The 23,461-nt window shown below is 49.7% G+C and overlaps 1 protein-coding gene across 1 annotated transcript in view; it reads left to right on the top strand.

Annotated features, from left to right (window-relative positions):
• Window positions 1–3,006: 3,006 nt before the first annotated feature.
• Window positions 3,007–23,461, top strand: part of ahrra (aryl-hydrocarbon receptor repressor a) — a gene marked incomplete at both ends in the record, with an annotated part of 142,212 nt that continues 121,757 nt past the window's right edge. Inside the window, 2 exons of the mRNA XM_079259572.1 lie at window positions 3,007–3,068; window positions 11,566–11,747. Of these exons, the coding sequence (XP_079115698.1) occupies window positions 3,007–3,068; window positions 11,566–11,747 (244 nt within the window). The remainder of the gene's footprint in view (window positions 3,069–11,565; window positions 11,748–23,461) is intronic.

Raw genomic sequence — 23,461 nt, 5'->3', positions numbered from 1 at the left:
CATCTTTTCTGAGTATGATCATTGAAAAACCTGTTTTTCTTCAGGTAAATGATTTTTTCACAACAGACAAAGTCTTCCAGCCATATTCATGCAGAATAACATTAGTTACCATAGCTACACAGATACTCATTCTATATGCCTGAAAACCAGCAACTTGGTCAGAAATCTGAGCGTAGCAGAGCGTAACAGAGTCAAATCCATCCATCCATCTTCTGCCGCTTATCCGGGGTCGGGTCGCGGGGGCAGCAGCCTAAGCAGGGAAGCCCAGACTTCCCTCTCCCCAGCCACATTTGCCAACTCTGCGGGGGGATCCAGAGGCGTTCCCAGGCCAGCCTAGAGATATAATCCCTCCAGCGTGTCCTGGGTCTTCCCCGGGGTCTCCTCCCAGAGGGACGTGCCTGGAACACCTCACCAGGGAGGTCCAGGAGGCATCCTGACCAGATGCCCGAGCCACCTCAACTGGTTCCTCTCGATGCGGAGGAGCAGCGGCTCTACTCTGATCTCCTCCCGGATGACCGAGCTCCTCACCCTATCTCTAAGGGAGAGCCCGGCCACCCTGCGGAGGAAACTCATTTCAGCCGCCTGTATACGAGATCTCCTTCTTTCGGTCACGACCCACAGCTCATGACCATAGGTGAGGGTAGGAACGTAGATGGACTGGTAAATCGAGAGCTTCGCCTTCTGGCTCAGCTCCTTCTTCACCACGACAGACCGGCGCAGAGTCCGCATTACTGCAGACGCCGCACCGATCCGTCTGTCGATCTCACGCTCCATCCTTCCCTCACTCGTGAACAAGACCCCGAGATATTTAAACTCCTCCACTTGAGGCAGGACCTGACCCCCGACCCGGCCTGCATGTTAACACATTTGTAGGTATAAATCCACTTTTTGTTACTCTTCTGTATTTGTTCTGCTTGATGTGATTGGTGTTATTTTGTTATTTGCAGTTCCAGTGGAAATAAAAGAGAAAGTTTCGACCACATGAAGGCTGATTTTAAACAGAACTTGGTCTAAAGTTTTTTTTTTAATTATTTGTAAAATATCAGAGTGAACCAGCAGACCCCTCCCTGCAGGCTGTCAGTTTTCTGCCCCCATCCCTTCCTGTGATCGCAGACCGCTGCATAAACCAGACGTTATCCAGCATGCTGGTTCCAGCTGGGTTCTCCATCCTGATCACAAAACCGGCAGCAGAAACATCTCTGTGGCTGCGCTGAGCGGGAAGCCAGGTGTTTAAGGTCTGGAGAAACTCCTGCAGGGCTTCACAACAAACACCTGCTCACTTAAGAACAACAGAAAACTCATTTCCACACTAATCAGAAAGAAACATCTCCCCCCACCCTGTAGTAAATAAACCCCCTGCGGTGTTAAATCGGTAGGTTTTACCCCTGGAACGGTTTCTCTGGGAGCTTTCCCTGCAAACGGATTTCTTTCTGGGTTTTCATTGGCTGAATGGTGTCTGGCAGGTCTACAGGTCACAGGAAGACTGTGATGAAGGCTCTGCGCGGTTAAAGACCTGGACCAGATGGACTTCCTGCGAGTGGGAACGCCGGATGTTTGCAGCTGTGACCAGCAGAGGGAAGCACAGCGTCTCTACTGGCATTATTTATCAGCAACTCGCATGTAAACACAGAACCAAAACAGTCGACGTCATGACGTCACGTTATTTCATGAGCTCTCAAATGACGTAGAAACAACTGCTGTCATCAAACGAGACGGGAACGTGTCGGTGCGTCATTTTACCGGAAGAACCAGCTGACAAGAGCTCACCGCATGCTTTTGTTTTGAAAGAGGAACCAGAACTTCCGACATGGGTTTCTAACAGCAGCAGACCCGGTCCGACCCAGTCCGGTCCGGTCCGATCCGGCTTGACCCAGTCAGTCTGGTCCGACCCAGGCCGGTCCGGTCCGGTCCGACCCGGCTTGACCCAGTCCGGTCCTACCCGTTCCGACCCGGTCAGTCCGGTTCGACCCGTTCCGACCTGGACCGACCCGGCTTGACCCGGTCAGTGTGGTCCGACCCAGTCCGGTCCGGTCCGACCCGGCTTGACCCAGTCCGGTCCGACCCATTTCGACCTGGACCAGGTCGGTCCGGTCCGACCCGGTTCCGTCCAGGGACCGATTAAATGACTAGACGTGTCTCCAGAGCGGCTCGGGACCGGAAGTGGACCACTGCCGTGCCGCGTGCTCCTCTCCGTTTGGACCCGTGCTGCGTTCAAAGACTCCTCGGAAAGAAGATGAGATCTGTCTTCTTGTTGTTAGCATGGCTCGCCGATAGCAGCCGAAGCTAATCTAATAAAAGTACTTTATTGTCAAACTGAAGACATTCCCTCCATCATCACCCCCACCCCCCAAACACCCCCCCTCCCAGTGCCCTGTACATGCAACCCTAAACACCGACGGCACGTGAAGGCAGCCTAAGCCGCTGGCGGTGTGTGCGCTTGCTGTGTTTGCGAGGCAGAGTTGCGTGCGAAGAGCTCGACATGTCATTCAGAGGAATCTGCCACCTGAAACGGGAGGAAGTTACGGCGACTCTGAAGGCAACATCTGCCCGGAGCGCGTGCAGCTCATGAAAACATCAGCGCGAGCTTCATGAGGAGCATTCCACTTTTCTTTGCTTCTTCCAGCAGAAACATCTCAGTTCTGGGACAAAACACCAATCATTTGCTCGGAATTTTTACTTCAGGAATTAATTCTGGAATTTTCAGAAACCCGCAGATTTTCCAGGTTTGTATTTTTCTGATTTATTTTATTTTTGTTTTATTTCTGCATATTTGACCAGAATAATATTAAATATGAATTAAAACCCAATGAAATGAAACTATAGATGAATGAATGAGTTTTAAGCAGAGTGGATGTCTGGATGGATGAACTCCCACTCTGACATGACTAATAAGCAGCCTTTCTAGACTTGTTTGTCCTGCAGACTTTTGTTGTTATTTGTTTATTTTGAAGAAGTTGTGCTTGTTTGACCCGCAGCGCACCTGTTACCTGCACGGAGCGCAGTACCATGATCCCTCCTGGAGACTGCATGTATGCAGGCAGAAAGAGGAGGAAGCCCGTCCAGAAGCAGTTAAGCAGCTCCTTGTTTTACTCCTCATGTTTTATCACTTTTGTGGCAAGCGTGTCGATGTAACGTGTTGGTGGCATGCTGGGGAGTGTGTTGGTGGCATATTGGAGAGCGTGTTGGTGGCATGGTGGGGAGCGTGTTGGTGGCATGTTGGGGAGCGTGTTGGTGGCATGTTGGGGAGTGTGTTGGTGGCATGTTGGGGAGCATGTTGGTGGCATGTTGGGGAGCGTGTTGGTGGCATGTTGGGGAGTGTGTTGGTGGCATGTTGGGGAGCATGTTGGTGGCATGCTGGGGAGCATGTTGGTGGCATGCTGGGGAGCATGTTGGTGGCATGCTGGGGAGCATGTTGGTGGCATGTTGGGGAGCATGTTGGTGGCATGTTGGGGAGCATGTTGGTGGCATGTTGGGGAGCATGTTGGTGGCATGTTGGGGAGCGTGTTGGTGGCATGTTGGGGAGCATGTTGGTGGCATGGTGGGGAGCGTGTTGGTGGCATGGTGGGGAGCGTGTTGGTGGCATGTTGGGGAGCGTGTTGGTGGCATGGTGGGGAGCGTGTTGGTGGCATGCTGGGGAGCATGTTGGTGGCATGCTGGGGAGCATGTTGGTGGCATGCTGGGGAGCATGTTGGTGGCATGTTGGGGAGCATGTTGGTGGCATGGTGGGGAGCGTGTTGGTGGCATGTTGGGGAGCATGTTGGTGGCATGTTGGGGAGCGTGTTGGTGGCATGTTGGGGAGCGTGTTGGTGGCATGGTGGGGAGCGTGTTGGTGGCATGCTGGGGAGCGTGTTGGTGGCATGGTGGGGAGCGTGTTGGTGGCATGTTGGGGAGCGTGTTGGTGGCATGTTGGGGAGCGTATTGGTGGCATGGTGGGGAGCGTGTTGGTGGCATGCTGGGGAGCGTGTTGGTGGCATGGTGGGGAGCGTGTTGGTGGCATGTTGGGGAGTGTGTTGGTGGCATGTTGGGGAGCGTGTTGGTGGCATGCTGGGGAGCGTGTTGGTGGCATGTTGGGGAGCGTGTTGGAAACAACACAAAGTGGGAGTTGGAGAAAAGATTTCTCAGCATGAAGCTGATGCAACGGACCGATTCAGGAAGATCATATTTAAACCTGTGATGTGAGATGTGTTCAGGTTCAGCCAGGAGAAATTAGGTCTACAATGTGCAGTTATTTATCTGATTCAGATATTTGTGTTTTTAATCTCTTTATTTTTACATCCTAAACGCTGACGCGTGGATTATATAAGCCACAGAAGAGGGAATTTAACAAGGCCTGCGGCATTTATAAAGTTTTCATGATCTGAGAGGAAATCTTTCCCACATCAACCGCCGCTCTGTGTGCACGTGGATGACAGCAAAAATTTTACTATTTTATCACAAAACTTTTTATCATTACAAAATTTGATGTTCACTGCTGCGTAGACCAGGTTCCACTGGCGCGTAGAACAGGTTCTACTGGTGTGTTGAACTACTTCCACTGGCACGTAGAACAGGTTCCACTGGTGCGTAGAACAGGTTCCACTGGCATGTAGAACAGGTTCCACTGGTGTGTTGAACTACTTCCACTGGCACGTAGAACAGGTTCCACTGGTGTGTTGAACTACTTCCACTGGCACGTAGAACAGGTTCCACTGGTGCGTAGAACAGGTTCCACTGGCATGTAGAACAGGTTCCACTGGCGCGTAGAACAGGTTCCACTGGCGCGTAGAACAGGTTCTACTGGCGCGCAGAACAGGTTCCACTGGCGCGTAGAACAGGTTCTACTGGCGCGTAGAACAGGTTCCACTGGCGCGTAGAACAGGTTCTACTGGCGCGTAGAACAGGTTTCACTGGTGCGTAGAACAGGTTCTACTGGCGCGTAGAACAGGTTCCACTGGCGCGTAGAACAGGTTCCACTGCTGCGGAGAACTACTTTCACTGCTGCGTAGAACAGGTTCCACTGCTGCGGAGAACTACTTTCACTGGCGCGTAGAACAGGTTCCACTGGCGCGTAGAACAGGTTCTACTGGCGCGTAGAACAGGTTCCACTGGTGCGTAGAACAGGTTCTACTGGCGCGTAGAACAGGTTCCACTGGCGCGTAGAACAGGTTCTACTGGCGCGTAGAACAGGTTTCACTGGTGCGTAGAACAGGTTCTACTGGCGCGTAGAACAGGTTCCACTGGCGCGTAGAACAGGTTCCACTGCTGCGGAGAACTACTTCCACTGGTGCGTAGAACAGGTTCCACTGGCGCGTAGAACAGGTTCCACTGGCACGTAGAACAGGTTCTACTGGCGCGTAGAACAGGTTCCACTGGTGTGTTTAAATACTTCCACTGGCATGTAGAACAGGTTCCACTGCTGCGGAGAACTACTTCCACTGGCGCGTAGAACAGGTTCCACTGGCGCGTAGAACAGGTTCTACTGGCGCGTAGAACAGGTTCCACTGGTGTGTTTAAATACTTCCACTGGCATGTAGAACAGGTTCCACTGCTGCGGAGAACTACTTCCACTGGCACGTAGAATAGGTTCCACTGGCGCGTAGAACAGGTTCTACTGGCGCGTAGAACAGGTTCCACTGGTGTGTTTAAATACTTCCACTGGCATGTAGAACAGGTTCCACTGGCACGTAGAACAGGTTCCACTGGCGCGTAGAACAGGTTCTACTGGCGCGTAGAACAGGTTCCACTGGCGCGTAGAGCAGGTTCTACTGGCGCGTAGAACAGGTTCCACTGGCGCGTAGAACAGGTTCTACTGGCGCGTAGAACAGGTTCCACTGGCGCGTAGAGCAGGTTCCACTGGTGTGTAGAACAGGTTCCACTGGTGTGTAGAACAGGTTCCACTGGCGCGTAGAACAGGTTCTACTGGCGCGTAGAGCAGGTTCCACTGGTGCGTAGAACAGGTTCCACTGGCACGTAGAACAGGTTCTACTGGCATGTAGAACAGGTTCTACTGGCGCGTAGAACAGGTTCCACTGGTGCGTAGAACAGGTTCCACTGACACGTAGAACAGGTTCCACTGGCGCGTAGAATAGGTTCCACTGGCACGTAGAACAGGTTCCACTGGCGCGTAGAACAGGTTCTACTGGCGCGTAGAACAGGTTCCACTGGCGCGTAGAGCAGGTTCTACTGGCGCGTAGAACAGGTTCCACTGGCGCGTAGAACAGGTTCCACTGGCGCGTAGAACAGGTTCTACTGGCGCGTAGAACAGGTTCCACTGGCGCGTAGAGCAGGTTCCACTGGTGTGTAGAACAGGTTCCACTGGTGTGTAGAACAGGTTCCACTGGCGCGTAGAACAGGTTCTACTGGCGCGTAGAGCAGGTTCCACTGGTGCGTAGAACAGGTTCCACTGGCACGTAGAACAGGTTCTACTGGCATGTAGAACAGGTTCCACTGGCGCGTAGAACAGGTTCCACTGGTGCGTAGAACAGGTTCCACTGGTGTGTAGAACAGGTTCCACTGCTGCGGAGAACTACTTTCACTGGCGCGTAGAACAGGTTCCACTGCTGCGGAGAACTACTTTCACTGGTGCGTAGAACAGGTTCCACTGGCGCGTAGAACAGGTTCCACTGGTGCGTAGAACAGGTTCCACTGGCGCGTCGAACAGGTTCCACTGGCGCGTAGAGCAGGTTCCACTGGTGTGTAGAACAGGTTCCACTGACACGTAGAACAGGTTCCACTGGCGCGTAGAATAGGTTCCACTGGCACGTAGAACAGGTTCCACTGGCGCGTAGAACAGGTTCTACTGGCGCGTAGAACAGGTTCCACTGGCGCGTAGAGCAGGTTCCACTGGCGCGTAGAACAGGTTCCACTGGCGCGTAGAACAGGTTCCACTGGCGCGTAGAACAGGTTCCACTGGCGCGTAGAGCAGGTTCCACTGGTGTGTAGAACAGGTTCCACTGGTGTGTAGAACAGGTTCCACTGGTGCGTAGAACAGGTTCCACTGCTGCGGAGAACTACTTTGACTGGCGCGTAGAACAGGTTCCACTGGCGCGTAGAACAGGTTCCACTGGCGCGTAGAGCAGGTTCCACTGGCGCGTAGAACAGGTTCTACTGGTGCGTAGAACAGGTTCCACTGCTGCGGAGAACTACTTTCACTGGCGCGTAGAACAGGTTCCACTGGCGCGTAGAACAGGTTCCACTGGTGCGTAGAACAGGTTCCACTGGCGCGTAGAACAGGTTCCACTGGCGCGTAGAGCAGGTTCCACTGGCGCGTAGAGCAGGTTCCACTGGTGCGTAGAACAGGTTCCACTGCTGCGTAGAACAGGTTCCACTGCTGCGGAGAACTACTTTCACTGGCGCGTAGAACAGGTTCCACTGGCGCGTAGAACAGGTTCCACTGGTGCGTAGAACAGGTTCCACTGGCATGTAGAACAGGTTCCACTGGCACGTAGAACAGGTTCCACTGGCACGTAGAACAGGTTCTACTGGCACGTAGAACAGGTTCCACTGGTGTGTTGAACTACTTCCACTGGCGCGTAGAACAGGTTCTACTGGCGCGTAGAACAGGTTTCACTGGTGCGTAGAACAGGTTCCACTGGCATGTAGAACAGGTTCCACTGGCGCGTAGAACAGGTTCCACTGGCGCGTAGAACAGGTTCTACTGGCGCGCAGAACAGGTTCCACTGGCGCGTAGAGCAGGTTCCACTGGTGCGTAGAACAGGTTCCACTGCTGCGTAGAACAGGTTCCACTGCTGCGGAGAACTACTTTCACTGGCGCGTAGAACAGGTTCCACTGGCGCGTAGAACAGGTTCTACTGGCGCGTAGAACAGGTTCCACTGGTGCGTAGAACAGGTTCTACTGGCGCGTAGAACAGGTTCCACTGGCGCGTAGAACAGGTTCTACTGGCGCGTAGAACAGGTTTCACTGGTGCGTAGAACAGGTTCTACTGGCGCGTAGAACAGGTTCCACTGGCGCGTAGAACAGGTTCCACTGCTGCGGAGAACTACTTCCACTGGTGCGTAGAACAGGTTCCACTGGCGCGTAGAACAGGTTCCACTGGCACGTAGAACAGGTTCTACTGGCGCGTAGAACAGGTTCCACTGGTGTGTTTAAATACTTCCACTGGCATGTAGAACAGGTTCCACTGCTGCGGAGAACTACTTCCACTGGCGCGTAGAACAGGTTCCACTGGCGCGTAGAACAGGTTCTACTGGCGCGTAGAACAGGTTCCACTGGTGTGTTTAAATACTTCCACTGGCATGTAGAACAGGTTCCACTGCTGCGGAGAACTACTTCCACTGGCACGTAGAATAGGTTCCACTGGCGCGTAGAACAGGTTCTACTGGCGCGTAGAACAGGTTCCACTGGTGTGTTTAAATACTTCCACTGGCATGTAGAACAGGTTCCACTGGCACGTAGAACAGGTTCCACTGGTGCGTAGAACAGGTTCCACTGGCATGTAGAACAGGTTCCACTGGTGCGTAGAACAGGTTCCACTGGCATGTAGAACAGGTTCCACTGGCACGTAGAACAGGTTCCACTGGTGCGTAGAACAGGTTCCACTGGCGCGTAGAACAGGTTCCACTGGTGTGTTGAACTACTTCCACTGGCACATAGAACAGGTTCCACTGGCGCGTAGAACAGGTTCCACTGGCGCGTAGAGCAGGTTCCACTGGTGCGTAGAACAGGTTCCACTGCTGCGGAGAACTACTTTCACTGGTGCGTAGAACAGGTTCCACTGGCACGTAGAACAGGTTCCACTGGTGCGTAGAACAGGTTCCACTGGCGCGTCGAACAGGTTCCACTGGCGCGTAGAGCAGGTTCCACTGGTGTGTAGAACAGGTTCCACTGACACGTAGAACAGGTTCCACTGGCGCGTAGAATAGGTTCCACTGGCACGTAGAACAGGTTCCACTGGCGCGTAGAACAGGTTCTACTGGCGCGTAGAACAGGTTCCACTGGCGCGTAGAGCAGGTTCTACTGGCGCGTAGAACAGGTTCCACTGGCGCGTAGAACAGGTTCCACTGGCGCGTAGAACAGGTTCTACTGGCGCGTAGAACAGGTTCCACTGGCGCGTAGAGCAGGTTCCACTGGTGTGTAGAACAGGTTCCACTGGTGTGTAGAACAGGTTCCACTGGCGCGTAGAACAGGTTCTACTGGCGCGTAGAGCAGGTTCCACTGGTGCGTAGAACAGGTTCCACTGGCACGTAGAACAGGTTCTACTGGCATGTAGAACAGGTTCTACTGGCGCGTAGAACAGGTTCCACTGGTGCGTAGAACAGGTTCCACTGACACGTAGAACAGGTTCCACTGGCGCGTAGAATAGGTTCCACTGGCACGTAGAACAGGTGCCACTGGCGCGTAGAACAGGTTCTACTGGCGCGTAGAACAGGTTCCACTGGCGCGTAGAGCAGGTTCTACTGGCGCGTAGAACAGGTTCCACTGGCGCGTAGAACAGGTTCCACTGGCGCGTAGAACAGGTTCTACTGGCGCGTAGAACAGGTTCCACTGGCGCGTAGAGCAGGTTCCACTGGTGTGTAGAACAGGTTCCACTGGTGTGTAGAACAGGTTCCACTGGCGCGTAGAACAGGTTCTACTGGCGCGTAGAGCAGGTTCCACTGGTGCGTAGAACAGGTTCCACTGGCACGTAGAACAGGTTCTACTGGCATGTAGAACAGGTTCCACTGGCGCGTAGAACAGGTTCCACTGGTGCGTAGAGCAGGTTCCACTGGTGTGTAGAACAGGTTCCACTGCTGCGGAGAACTACTTTCACTGGCGCGTAGAACAGGTTCCACTGCTGCGGAGAACTACTTTCACTGGTGCGTAGAACAGGTTCCACTGGCGCGTAGAACAGGTTCCACTGGTGCGTAGAACAGGTTCCACTGGCGCGTCGAACAGGTTCCACTGGCGCGTAGAGCAGGTTCCACTGGTGTGTAGAACAGGTTCCACTGACACGTAGAACAGGTTCCACTGGCGCGTAGAATAGGTTCCACTGGCACGTAGAACAGGTTCCACTGGCGCGTAGAACAGGTTCTACTGGCGCGTAGAACAGGTTCCACTGGCGCGTAGAGCAGGTTCCACTGGCGCGTAGAACAGGTTCCACTGGCGCGTAGAACAGGTTCCACTGGCGCGTAGAACAGGTTCCACTGGCGCGTAGAGCAGGTTCCACTGGTGTGTAGAACAGGTTCCACTGGTGTGTAGAACAGGTTCCACTGGTGCGTAGAACAGGTTCCACTGCTGCGGAGAACTACTTTGACTGGCGCGTAGAACAGGTTCCACTGGCGCGTAGAACAGGTTCCACTGGCGCGTAGAGCAGGTTCCACTGGCGCGTAGAACAGGTTCTACTGGTGCGTAGAACAGGTTCCACTGCTGCGGAGAACTACTTTCACTGGCGCGTAGAACAGGTTCCACTGGCGCGTAGAACAGGTTCCACTGGTGCGTAGAACAGGTTCCACTGGCATGTAGAACAGGTTCCACTGGCGCGTAGAACAGGTTCCACTGGCGCGTAGAGCAGGTTCCACTGGTGTGTAGAACAGGTTCCACTGGCACGTAGAACAGGTTCCACTGGCGCGTAGAACAGGTTCCACTGGCACGTAGAACAGGTTCTACTGGCGCGTAGAACAGGTTCCACTGGCGCGTAGAGCAGGTTCCACTGGCGCGTAGAACAGGTTCTACTGGTGCGTAGAACAGGTTCCACTGCTGCGGAGAACTACTTTCACTGGCGCGTAGAACAGGTTCCACTGGTGCGTAGAACAGGTTCCACTGGCATGTAGAACAGGTTCCACTGGCGCGTAGAACAGGTTCCACTGGCGCGTAGAGCAGGTTCCACTGGTGTGTAGAACAGGTTCCACTGGCATGTAGAACAGGTTCCACTGGCGCGTAGAACAGGTTCCACTGGCGCGTAGAACAGGTTCCACTGGTGTGTAGAACAGGTTCCACTGGCACGTAGAACAGGTTCCACTGGCGTGTAGAACAGGTTCCACTGGCACGTAGAACAGGTTCCACTGGCGCGTAGAACAGGTTCTACTGGCGCGTAGAACAGGTTCCACTGGCGCGTAGAGCAGGTTCTACTGGCGCGTAGAACAGGTTCCACTGGCGCGTAGAACAGGTTCCACTGGCACGTAGAACAGGTTCCACTGGCGCGTAGAACAGGTTCCACTGGCGCGTAGAACAGGTTCTACTGGCGCGTAGAACAGGTTCCACTGGCGCGTAGAGCAGGTTCCACTGGTGTGTAGAACAGGTTCCACTGGTGCGTAGAACAGGTTCCACTGCTGCGGAGAACTACTTTCACTGGCGCGTAGAACAGGTTCCACTGGTGCGTAGAACAGGTTCCACTGACACGTAGAACAGGTTCCACTGGCGCGTAGAATAGGTTCCACTGGCACGTAGAACAGGTTCCACTGGCGCGTAGAACAGGTTCCACTGCTGCGGAGAACTACTTTCACTGGCGCGTAGAACAGGTTCCACTGGCGCGTAGAACAGGTTCCACTTGCGCGTAGAACAGGTTCCACTGGCGCTTCTTTCTGCCCATTTAGTTAAATTGAATAAGAGGAAAATGACGTCCTAACTCCAACCCTCCTCACCGGCAGGAAACCATCCTCTGCTAACGAGAAAACCAACCCGTCTAAGCGGCACCGGGATCGGCTGAACGCCGAGTTGGACCGGCTGGCCAGCCTGCTGCCGTTCCCGCCAGACGTCATCTCCAAGCTGGACAAGCTGTCGGTGCTCCGCCTTGCCGTCTCCTACCTACGGGTCAAGAGCTTCTTCCAAGGTAATGAGGCTGGATGGCTCTGAATGTTCCCGGAATGCTGCTGCTCCACTTAGACATTTTCTGGAAGCTGGAAAACTTGTTTGCCTCATTCCTGGAACTAGGAATGGGGAGAACTTCTCTGTTTTAGTTCAGACCTGGAAGATTTGGGGTTGTGCTAGTTTTTTGTCCTCTTCAGGGTATCATGTCCTCTGTCTGACTGGCTTATCTGCCTTTTGATGTCTCACAATGAGATTGATCTGGAATTATGCCCCTTCCTCCGTTGGTCCAGCCCTCTTCACTTATATCAAGGTGTAGCTCTGGTTTTATCCAGCAGGGGGCCCGTCTGGTCAGCACCATGAGTTTAATGTAAACAAACCACAGATTATCTGGTTAGCCTAATACGGTCGGATGGGTCGGGCCAGATGTGTTTGGAGGTGAAGATGAAACAGCTGTTTCTGGAGTCAGTCGTTAGTTTTTATGTAATTCCTGAAAGGCAGCACGTCCCAAACACACGCATCCATGAACTGTTAAAACGCTCTGATATCATCAGGACCACTGACGTCATCAGGACCACTGACGTCATCAGGACCACTGACGTCATCAGGACCACTGACGTCATCAGGACCACTGACGTCATCAGGCCTCAAAAATGACATCAAACTGTATAAAGTTTCAAAGTACACTTAGCATAGCTATATTTGTTGGAATGATGGAGAACTTAGCCCAGTTCTTTCCAACAAACTTTATGGTATTAATTCTTTGTATTATAATATAGGTGATATTATGGGATGGGAAGGGAGTAAACAAACAACAAAAAGCCTGTAGCTTCATGGAAGGACCTGCATCCAACTGGACAGTCCACCATCACCTTCCTACCATGTCCTCTACTGTCTGATTTCCTGCTTGTGTTGTTCTCACTCTGATGTAAGTGGCTTTGGATAAAAGTGTTTAAATGACTATAGAATAGAATAGAATAGAATAGAATAGAATAACGTCTGGATGAAAATGTCTTATCATGTACAACTCTGACATGGAACCACATAAAGCATTTGAATTTTAACATGTAACTTCGTTCACTAAGCCACGAAGATCCAGTTCTGATCCAGTTCTGATCCAGTTCTTATCCAGTCATGATCCAGTCATGATCCAGTCATGATCCAGTTCTGATCCAGTCATGATCCAGTCATGATCCAGTTCTGATCCAGTTCTGATCCAGTCATGATCCAGTCATGATCCAGTCATGATCCAGTTCTGATCCAGTTCTTATCCAGTCATGATCCAGTTCTGATCCAGTTCTTATCCAGTCATGATCCAGTCATGATCCAGTCATGATCCAGTTCTGATCCAGTCATGATCCAGTCATGATCCAGTTCTGATCCAGTTCTGATCCAGTCATGATCCAGTCATGATCCAGTCATGATCCAGTTCTGATCCAGTTCTTATCCAGTCATGATCCAGTCATGATCCAGTTCTGATCCAGTTCTGATCCAGTCATGATCCAGTTCTGATCCAGTTCTGATCCAGTCATGATCCAGTCATGATCCAGTTCTGATCCAGTTCTGATCCAGTCATGATCCAGTCATGATCCAGTCATGATCCAGTTCTGATCCAGTTCTTATCCAGTCATGATCCAGTCATGATCCAGTCATGATCCAGTTCTGATCCAGTCATGATCCAGTCATGATCCAGTTCTGATCCAGTCATGATCCAGTTCTGATCCAGTCATGATCCAGTTCTGATCCAGTCATGATCCAGTCATGATCCAGTTCTGATCCAGTTCTGATCCAGTCATGATCCAGTTCTGATCCAGTTCTGCTCCAGTCATGATCCAGTTCTGATCCAGTTCTGATCCAGTCATGATCCAGTTCTGATCCAGTTCTGCTCCAGTTATGATCCAGTTCTGATCCAGTCATGATCCAGTCATGATCCAGTCATGATCCAGTCATGATCCAGTTCTGATCCAGTCATGATCCAGTCATGATCCAGTTCTGATCCAGTTCTGATCCAGTCATGATCCAGTCATGATCCAGTCATGATCCAGTTCTGATCCAGTTCTTATCCAGTCATGATCCAGTTCTGATCCAGTTCTTATCCAGTCATGATCCAGTCATGATCCAGTCATGATCCAGTTCTGATCCAGTCATGATCCAGTCATGATCCAGTTCTGATCCAGTTCTGATCCAGTCATGATCCAGTCATGATCCAGTCATGATCCAGTTCTGATCCAGTTCTTATCCAGTCATGATCCAGTCATGATCCAGTCATGATCCAGTTCTGATCCAGTCATGATCCAGTCATGATCCAGTTCTGATCCAGTCATGATCCAGTTCTGATCCAGTCATGATCCAGTTCTGATCCAGTCATGATCCAGTCATGATCCAGTTCTGATCCAGTTCTGATCCAGTCATGATCCAGTTCTGATCCAGTTCTGCTCCAGTCATGATCCAGTTCTGATCCAGTTCTGATCCAGTCATGATCCAGTTCTGATCCAGTTCTGCTCCAGTTATGATCCAGTTCTGATCCAGTCATGATCCAGTCATGATCCAGTTCTGATCTAGTTCTGATCCAGTCATGATCCAGTCATGATCCAGTTCTGATCCAGTTCTGATCCAGTCATGATCCAGTTCTGATCCAGTCATGATCCAGTCATGATCCAGTTCTGATCCAGTTCTGATCCAGTCATGATCCAGTCATGATCCAGTTCTGATCCAGTTCTGATCCAGTCATGATCCAGTTCTGATCCAGTTCTTATCCAGTCATGATCCAGTTCTGATCCAGTTCTGATCCAGTCATGATCCAGTCATGATCCAGTTCTGATCCAGTTCTGATCCAGTCATGATCCAGTTCTGATCCAGTTCTGATCCAGTCATGATCCAGTTCTGATCCAGTTCCGATCCAGTCATGATCCAGTTCTGATCCAGTTCTGATCCAGTCATGATCCAGTTCTGATATAGTCATGATCCAGTCATGATCCAGTTCTGATCCAGTTCTGATCCAGTCATGATCCAGTTCTGATCCAGTTCCGATCCAGTCATGATCCAGTCATGATCCAGTCATGATCCAGTTCTGATCCAGTCATGATCCAGTCATGATCCAGTTCTGATCCAGTTCTGATCCAGTCATGATCCAGTCATGATCCAGTCATGATCCAGTTCTGATCCAGTTCTTATCCAGTCATGATCCAGTTCTGATCCAGTCATGATCCAGTTCTGATCCGGTCATAATCCAGTTCTGACCCAGTTCTGATCCAGTCATGATCCAGTTCTGATCCAGTTCTGATCCAGTTCTGATCCAGTCATAATCCAGTTCTGATCCAGTTCTGATCCAGTCATGATCCAGTTCTGATCCAGTTCTGCTCCAGTCATGATCCAGTTCTGATCTAGTTCTGATCCAGTTCTGATCCAGTTCTGATCCAGTCATAATCCAGTTCTGATCCAGTTCTGATCCAGTCATGATCCAGTTCTGATCCAGTTCTGCTCCAGTCATGATCCAGTTCTGATCCAGTTCTGATCCAGTCATGATCCAGTTCTGATCCAGTTCTGCTCCAGTCATGATCCAGTTCTGATCCAGTCATGATCCAGTTCTGATCCAGTTCTGATCCAGTTCTGATCCAGTCATGATCCAGTTCTGATCCAGTTCTGATCCAGTTCTGATCCAGTCATGATCCAGTTCTGATCCAGTTCTGCTCCAGTCATGATCCAGTTCTGATCCAGTTCTGATCCAGTTCTGATCCAGTTCTGCTCCAGTCATGATCCAGTTCTGATCCAGTTCTGATCCAGTTCTGATCCAGTTCCAATCCGGTCATAATCCAGTTCTGATCCAGTTCTGATCCAGTTCAAAAGAGAGCGATAAAGAGAAAGAAGCTCAGTGTATCAGGAAATGTCCCTCAGCAGTCTAAACCTATAGCAGCATAACTAAGGGATGCTAACCATCCCTAGCTATAGGACTTATCAAAAAGATAAGTCTTCAGCCTAGTCTTAAAGGTGGGGAGGGTGTCTGCTTCCCTAACACTAACTGGGAGCTTATTCCATAAGAGAGGGGCCTGATAACCAAAGGCTCTGCCTCCTGCTCGGCTCTTTCAGACTCTAGGAACCACAAGTAAGCCTGCAGTCTGCGAACGAAGTACTCTGCTTGGTATATAAGGAACAATGAGGTCTTTGATATATAGTGGTGCCTGGTTGTGGAGGGCTTTATATGTAAGGAGAAGGATTTTAAATTCTATTCTAGATTCAACAGGCAGCCAATGAAGAGAGGCTAAAACTGGAGAAATATGATCTCTCCTGCTGGTTCTGGTCAGGACTCTGGCTGCAGAATTCTGGATCAGCTGAAGGCTTTTCAGGGCATATTTAGGACAGCCCAGTAATAGAGAGTTACAGTAATCTAGTCTCGAAGTAACAAAAGCGTGAACCAGTTTTTCTGCATCACTCTGAGACAGAATGTCCCTAATTTTGGCTATATTACGTAAATGAAAGAAGGCTGTTTTAGTAACCTGCTTAATATGTGGGCCAAAGGACAGGTCAGGGTCAAATATTACTCCAAGGTTTCTCACTGTAGCACTGGAAGCTAAAGTAATGCCATCCAGGTTCATTACAAAACCGGAAAATTTAGCTCTGAGTTTTTCAGATCCAACGAGAATTACTTCAGTCTTATCTGAGTTTAAGAGGAGAAAATTTCTAGACATCCAAGTCTTTATGTCTATGAGACAATTTTGTAGCCTATCGGGCTGATTTGTTTCATCTGGTTTAAAGGATAAGTATATCTGAGTATCATCTGCATAACAATGAAAGTTTATTCCATGCTGTCTAATAATTTTGCCTAAAGGGAGCATATATAGCGTGAAGAGTATTGGTCCAAGTACAGAACCTTGAGGAACTCCATGACTTACTGTAGTTTGGGAGGAGGACTTGTCATTTACATGAACGAACTGAAGTCTATCAGATAAATATGATTTAAACCAGCTTAACGCTGTACCTGTAATTCCAATCACCTGTTCTAGTCTCTGTAACAGAATGTTATGATCGACTGTATCAAATGCAGCACTAAGATCAAGCAAGATAAGTACGGACACAAGTCCTTTGTCTGAGGCCATAAGAAGGTCATTAGTAACTTTCACCAATGCTGTCTCAGTGCTATGATGAGCTCTAAATCCTGACTGAAACTCCTCGCATAAATTATTTCTACTCAGGTGGGCATGTAGCTGAGCTGAAACTATTTTCTCCAGAATTTTGGACATAAACGGGAGGTTAGATATAGGTCTATAATTTGCTATCACCTCTGGATCCAGAGATTGCTTTTTAAGTAAAGGCTTGATTCCAGCAGTTTTAAATGATTGTGGTACATATCCTGTCACTAAAGACATATTGATAAGATTTAGTAGTGATGTATTAATTAAAGGGAAAATGTCCTTAAAGAGGCTCGTTGGGAGAGGGTCTAAGATACAGGTGGATGGTTTAGATGAAGCTATTATTTTAGTTAATTCAGAGGGTTGGACAGGACAGAAACTATTTAGACACAAGTCAGATCCTGGTTCTAAGGATGCTTCGGCGACCACAACAGGCTCAACATTATAGGTAGAAGGAAGAATATTGTGAATTTGATCTCTAATAGTGTCAATTTTATTCCTGAAAAAATACATGAAATCATCCCAGCTAAGTGAGAAAGGAATACATGGCTCCACAGTGCTCCGGCTCCTAGTAAGCCTAGCTACAGTGCTGAAAAGAAACCGAGGGTTGTTTTTGTTTTCCTCTATCAATGATGAATAATAAGCTGTTCTTGCCGTACGTAAGGCTTTTTTGTATACGATTAAACTTTCTTTCCAGGTTAAGTGAGACTCCTCTAGTCCTGATGAACGCCATCTGTTTTCCAAACGCCTTGATGCCTGTTTTAGAGCTCGAAGCTGGGAATTAAACCAGGGAGCCTTCATAATCTTACCTAATTTCTTCTTCTTTAGGAGGGCAACATTATCCAAGGTTGTACGCATTGAAGCTGTTATAGTATCAGCATGTTGATCAATCTGAGCAGGAGTAAGGCTTAAAGGGGGACTCTCAGTCATGCTAACACATGGTAGAGGGGAAAAAAATGATTCAATTGATTGTTTAAATTTTGTAATATTATTGTCTGATAAACATCTACTATAGTAGAATTTATTTTTGGTCAGTGAGTAATCAAATAAAGTGAATTCAAAGGTTAATAAGAAGTGATCAGACAAGACAGGGTTTTGAGGAAATACTTTGAGCTTATCAGTCTCAATACCAGATGTTAGAACCAGATCAAGAGTATGACCATGAGAGTGAGTGGCTCCATTGACATTTTGTGAAAACCCAATTGAGTTTAGAATAGAGCTAAAGGAAATGTTTAAACTATCATTTTCATGGTCAACATGAATATTAAAATCACCTAGTACAATGACCTTATCAGTAGTCAGCACTAACTCAGACAAGAGATCAGAGAATTGGGTCAGAAACTCGGAGTAAGGTCCAGGTGGGCGATACACTAATGCTAAAAGGAGCGGTTTCTCTCAATTCCATTTTGGATGAGATAAATATAATGTCAGGAATTCAAAGGATTTATAGTTAGTTTTGTGCTTAGGACTAATTAAAAATTCTGACTTAAAAATAGCTGCAACACCTCCTCCTCTGCCTGTAGTTCTAGGAATGTGAAAGTTTAAATAGTTAGCTGGCGTAGCTTCATTAATACTAACATAATCCTCTTGCTGTAACCAGGTTTCCGTAAGACAGAATAAATCAATGTGGTGATCACCTATCAAGTCATTGACTAATAAAGACTTATTTGGGAGGGATCTAACATTCAGTAGGCCACACTTTATTGTCTTATTTTCAGATTTTATTAGATCTATTGTTTTTATTTTTATGAGGTTTTCACGATTAACCCCAGAAGTGTTTTTGTGTTGTTTAATTCTTACTGCTGGGGAGTTGTATAAGGTCGGAATGGGGTTTTGGGTGGGCGGCGGCAGGTGGGAAGCTGCAGAAAAGTGTGTAGGACTACAATTCTGCCTCCTGGTCCCAACCCTGAGTTGTCAATTTAGCTGACTAATAAAAGAGTCCATATTGCTAGATAAGAGAGCGGCTCCATCCAACGTGGGATGGATGCCATCTCTCCTAATAAGACCAGGCTTTCCCCAAAAAGCGCTCCAATTATCTATAAAACCCACGTTGTTATCGGGACACCACCTAGACAACCAGCGGTTGAAGGATGACATGCGGCTAAACATGTCATCGCTGATTAAATTTGGCAAGGGACCAGAGAAAACTACGGAGTCCAACATGCTCTTGGCAAAGTTACACACCGAAGCAACATTCATTTTAGTGACCTCCGATTGGCGTAACCGGGTGTCGTTACCGCCGACGTGAATTACAATCTTACGGTATTTACGTTTAGCCTTAGTCAGCAGTTTCAGATACGATTCGACGTCGCCCGCTCTGGCCCCAGGAATGCATTTGACTATGGTCCCCGGTGTCTCTAGAGCCACGTTTCTGACTATGGAACTACCTATTATCAGGGTTTCTGCCTCAGCGGGTGTGTCGCCGAGCGGGGAAAATCTGTTAGAAACGTGAACAGGTCGGTGGTGGCCAGTGGGTTTTGGTTTGGGGCTACGCTTCCGCCTGACCGTCGTCCAGCCCGCCTCGGCTCCCGGCTGCGCGGGAACTGCTGAGGGACCGCTAGGTGGACTAGCTGCCCTGGCTGGTAGCTCCGCACTGGCTAATGGGGGCTTGCTGACTAACTGCTTCCCTAACTGAGTGCGGAGCTGGGCTTCTAACTCACAGATCCAATCCAGTCATAATCCAGTTCTGATCCAGTTCTGATCCAGCCTGATCCAGATGCGTTTCCAGACTGTAAGCATCAGCGTTGTGTAAAAGAGGAAGAGGAAGGTGGTGAAGGCGACTGATGACGTCCACGATCAGACAGGAAACTTTTGTAACTTCAGAGGAAGAAAACAAACATTTTATCTTTTAACCTCTGAGTCAGTCCGAGCGTCTGATTCCCCGAAGCGGGAAGTTGTTGGAAATGTGTCTGAGGTCGTATCAGAGTCCTGCTGAACTCTGGCTGACCTTCCTTCCCCAAAACCCCGACCACAAGGTCCCATCAGCGGGACCTGGACCGCATACTGGTCCACATACTGGTCCTCATACTGGTCCACATACCGGCAGGGAGACCGCATACTCGTCCACATACTGGTCCTCATACTGGTCCTCATACTGGTCCACATACCGGCAGGGAGACCGCATACTCGTCCACATACTGGTCCTCATACTGGTCCTCATACTGGTCCACATACTGGCAGGGAGACCGCATACTCGTCCACATACTGGTCCTCATACTGGTCCTCATACTGGTCCACATACCGGCAGGGAGACCGCATACTGGTCCTCATACTGGTCCTCATACTGGTCCACATACCGGCAGGGAGACCGCATACTGGTCCTCATACTGGTCCACATATTGGTCCACATACTGGTCCACATACCGGCAGAGAGACCGCATACTCGTCCACATACTGGTCCTCATACTGGTCCTCATACTGGTCCACATACTGGCAGGGAGACCGCATACTCGTCCACATACTGGTCCTCATACTGGTCCTCATACTGGTCCACATACCGGCAGGGAGACCGCATACTGGTCCTCATACTGGTCCTCATACTGGTCCACATACCGGCAGGGAGACCGCATACTCGTCCACATACTGGTCCACATATTGGTCCACATACTGGTCCACATACCGGCAGAGAGACCGCATACTGGTCCACATACTGGTCCACATACTGGTCCACATACTTGCAAGGAGACCACATGCTGGTTCATATACTGGTCCACATACTTGCAGGGAGACCGCCTGTGATCCAGTATGTGGACCAGTATGCGGTCCAGTATCTGGACCAGTATGCGGACCAGTATGTGGTCCAATATGCGGATCAGTATGTGGTCCAGTATGCAGACCAGTATGTGGTCCAATATGCGGATCAGTATGTGGTCTAGTATGTGGTCCAATATGCGGATCAGTATGTGGTCCAGTATGTGGTCCAGTATGCAGACCAGTATGTGGTCCAATATGCGGATCAGTATGTGGTCCAATATGTGGATCAGTATGTGGTCTAGTATGTGGTCCAATATGCGGATCAGTATGTGGTCCAGTATGCGGACCAGTATGCAGACCAGTATGTGGTCCAATATGCGGATCAGTATGTGGTCTAGTATGTGGTCCAGTATGCAGACCAGTATGTGGTCCAATATGCAGACCAGTATGTGGTCCAATATGCAGACCAGTATGCGGACCAGTATGCAGACCAGTATGTGGTCCAGGATGTGGACCAGTATGTGGTCCAATATGCAGACCAGTATGTGGTCCAGTATGCAGACCAGTATGTGGTCCAATATGCAGACCAGTATGTGGTCCAATATGCAGACCAGTATGTGGTCCAATATGCAGACCAGTATGCGGACCAGTATGCAGACCAGTATGTGGTCCAGGATGTGGACCAGTATGTGGTCCAGGATGTGGACCAGTATGTGGTCCAGTGGTTCTGTTGCCATCTTGAACTCTTCAACTGTCTAAAACTCTTTGACCTTTTTATTTACGTCGGCAGTTTGATCCAATTATCAGGTCAGAAGGTTGCAGATTAAAATCACCGTTAATTAGTGGGAAAGAGCGACTCTGCAGAACTTTACCGGCCCAGTTCTCCGCTAGAACCACAACTTTACCGGCCCAGTTCTCCGCTAGAACCACAACTTTACCGGCCCAGTTCTCCGCTAGAACCACAACTTTACCGGCCCAGTTCTCCGCTAGAACCACAACTTTACCGGCCCAGTTCTCCGCTAGAACCACAACTTTACCGGCCCAGTTCTCCGCTAGAACCACAACTTTACCGGCCCAGTTCTCCGCTAGAACCACAACTTTACCGGCCCAGTTCTCCGCTAGAACCACAACTTTACCGGCCCAGTTCTCCGCTAGAACCACAACTTTACCGGCCCAGTTCTCCGCTAGAACCACAACTTTACCGGCCCAGTTCTCCGCTAGAACCACAACTTTACCGGCCCAGTTCTCCGCTAGAACCACAACTTTACCGGCCCAGTTCTCCGCTAGAACCACAACTTTACCGGCCCAGTTCTCCGCTAGAACCACAACTTTACCGGCCCAGTTTGTTGGCTTTGCTTGCCTTGCCAGCTCAGTTTGTCAAATAAATGTCAAAGAAACCAAAGTAGGAATCCAGATGGAACCGAATCGAGTCGAGTTGGTATGACTCATGATGTCGAGTCACGATGAGTTGAGTCGGTACAACTTATGATGAGTCGAGTCAATATGCGTCAGAATAAGTGGAGTCGGTACGAGTCCCGACGAGTTGTGTCGGTACGACTTTTGACAAGTCGAGTTAGTACAAGTCACGACGAGTCAATTCGGTATGACTTATGATGAGTCGAGTTGGTACGAGTCACAACGAGTCGAGTTGGTACTAAGTCACGACGATTCGAGTCGGTATGACTTATGACGAGTCGAGTCGGTACGAATTATGACGAGTTGAGTTGGTACCGTGTCACAACGAGTCGAGTCAGTACAATTTATGACATGTCGAGTCTGTACGAGTCATGATGAGTCTAGTTGGTACCGAGTCACGACGAGTCGAGCCTGTACGACTCATGACAAGATGAGTCTGTACGAGTCACGACGAAGCGAGTCGGTATGAGTCATGATGAGTCGAGTCAGTACCGTGTCACGACGAGTCGAGCCTGTACGACTCATGACAAGATGAGTCTGTACGAGTCACGACGAAGCGAGTCGGTATGAGTCATGATGAGTCGAGTCGGTACCGTGTCACGACGAGTCGAGCCTGTACGACTCATGACAAGATGAGTCTGTACGAGTCACGACGAAGCGAGTCGGTATGAGTCATGATGAGTCGAGTCGATACCGTGTCACGAGTTGAGTCAGTACAATTTATGACATGTCGAGTCTGTACGAGTCATGATGAGTCTAGTTGGTACCGAGTCACGACGAGTCGAGCCTGTACGACTCATGACAAGATGAGTCTGTACGAGTCACGACGAAGCGAGTCGGTATGAGTCATGATGAGTCGAGTCAGTACCGTGTCACGACGAGTCGAGCCTGTACGACTCATGACAAGATGAGTCTGTACGAGTCACGACGAAGCGAGTCGGTATGAGTCATGATGAGTCGAGTCGGTACCGTGTCACGACGAGTCGAGCCTGTACGACTCATGACAAGATGAGTCTGTACGAGTCACGACGAAGCGAGTCGGTATGAGTCATGATGAGTCGAGTCGATACCGTGTCACGAGTTGAGTCAGTACAATTTATGACATGTCGAGTCTGTACGAGTCATGATGAGTCTAGTTGGTACCGAGTCACGACGAGTCGAGCCTGTACGACTCATGACAAGATGAGTCTGTACGAGTCACGACGAAGCGAGTCGGTATGAGTCATGATGAGTCGAGTTGGTACCGTGTCACGACGAGTCGAGCCTGTACGACTCATGACAAGATGAGTCTGTACGAGTCACGACGAAGCGAGTCGGTATGAGTCATGATGAGTCGAGTCGGTACCGTGTCACGACGAGTCGAGCCTGTACGACTCATGACAAGATGAGTCTGTACGAGTCACGACGAAGCGAGTCGGTATGAGTCATGATGAGTCGAGTTGGTACCGAGTCACGATTAGTCAAGTTGGTACTGAGTCACGACGGGTCGAGTCTGTACGACTCA

The sequence above is a fragment of the Telmatherina bonti genome (genome assembly GCF_933228915.1).
Source record: "Telmatherina bonti genome assembly, chromosome: 20".
NCBI lineage: Eukaryota > Metazoa > Chordata > Actinopteri > Atheriniformes > Telmatherinidae > Telmatherina > Telmatherina bonti.
Note: the sequence above shows the minus strand (reverse complement) of the source record. Positions and strands in the feature narration are given on the sequence as shown.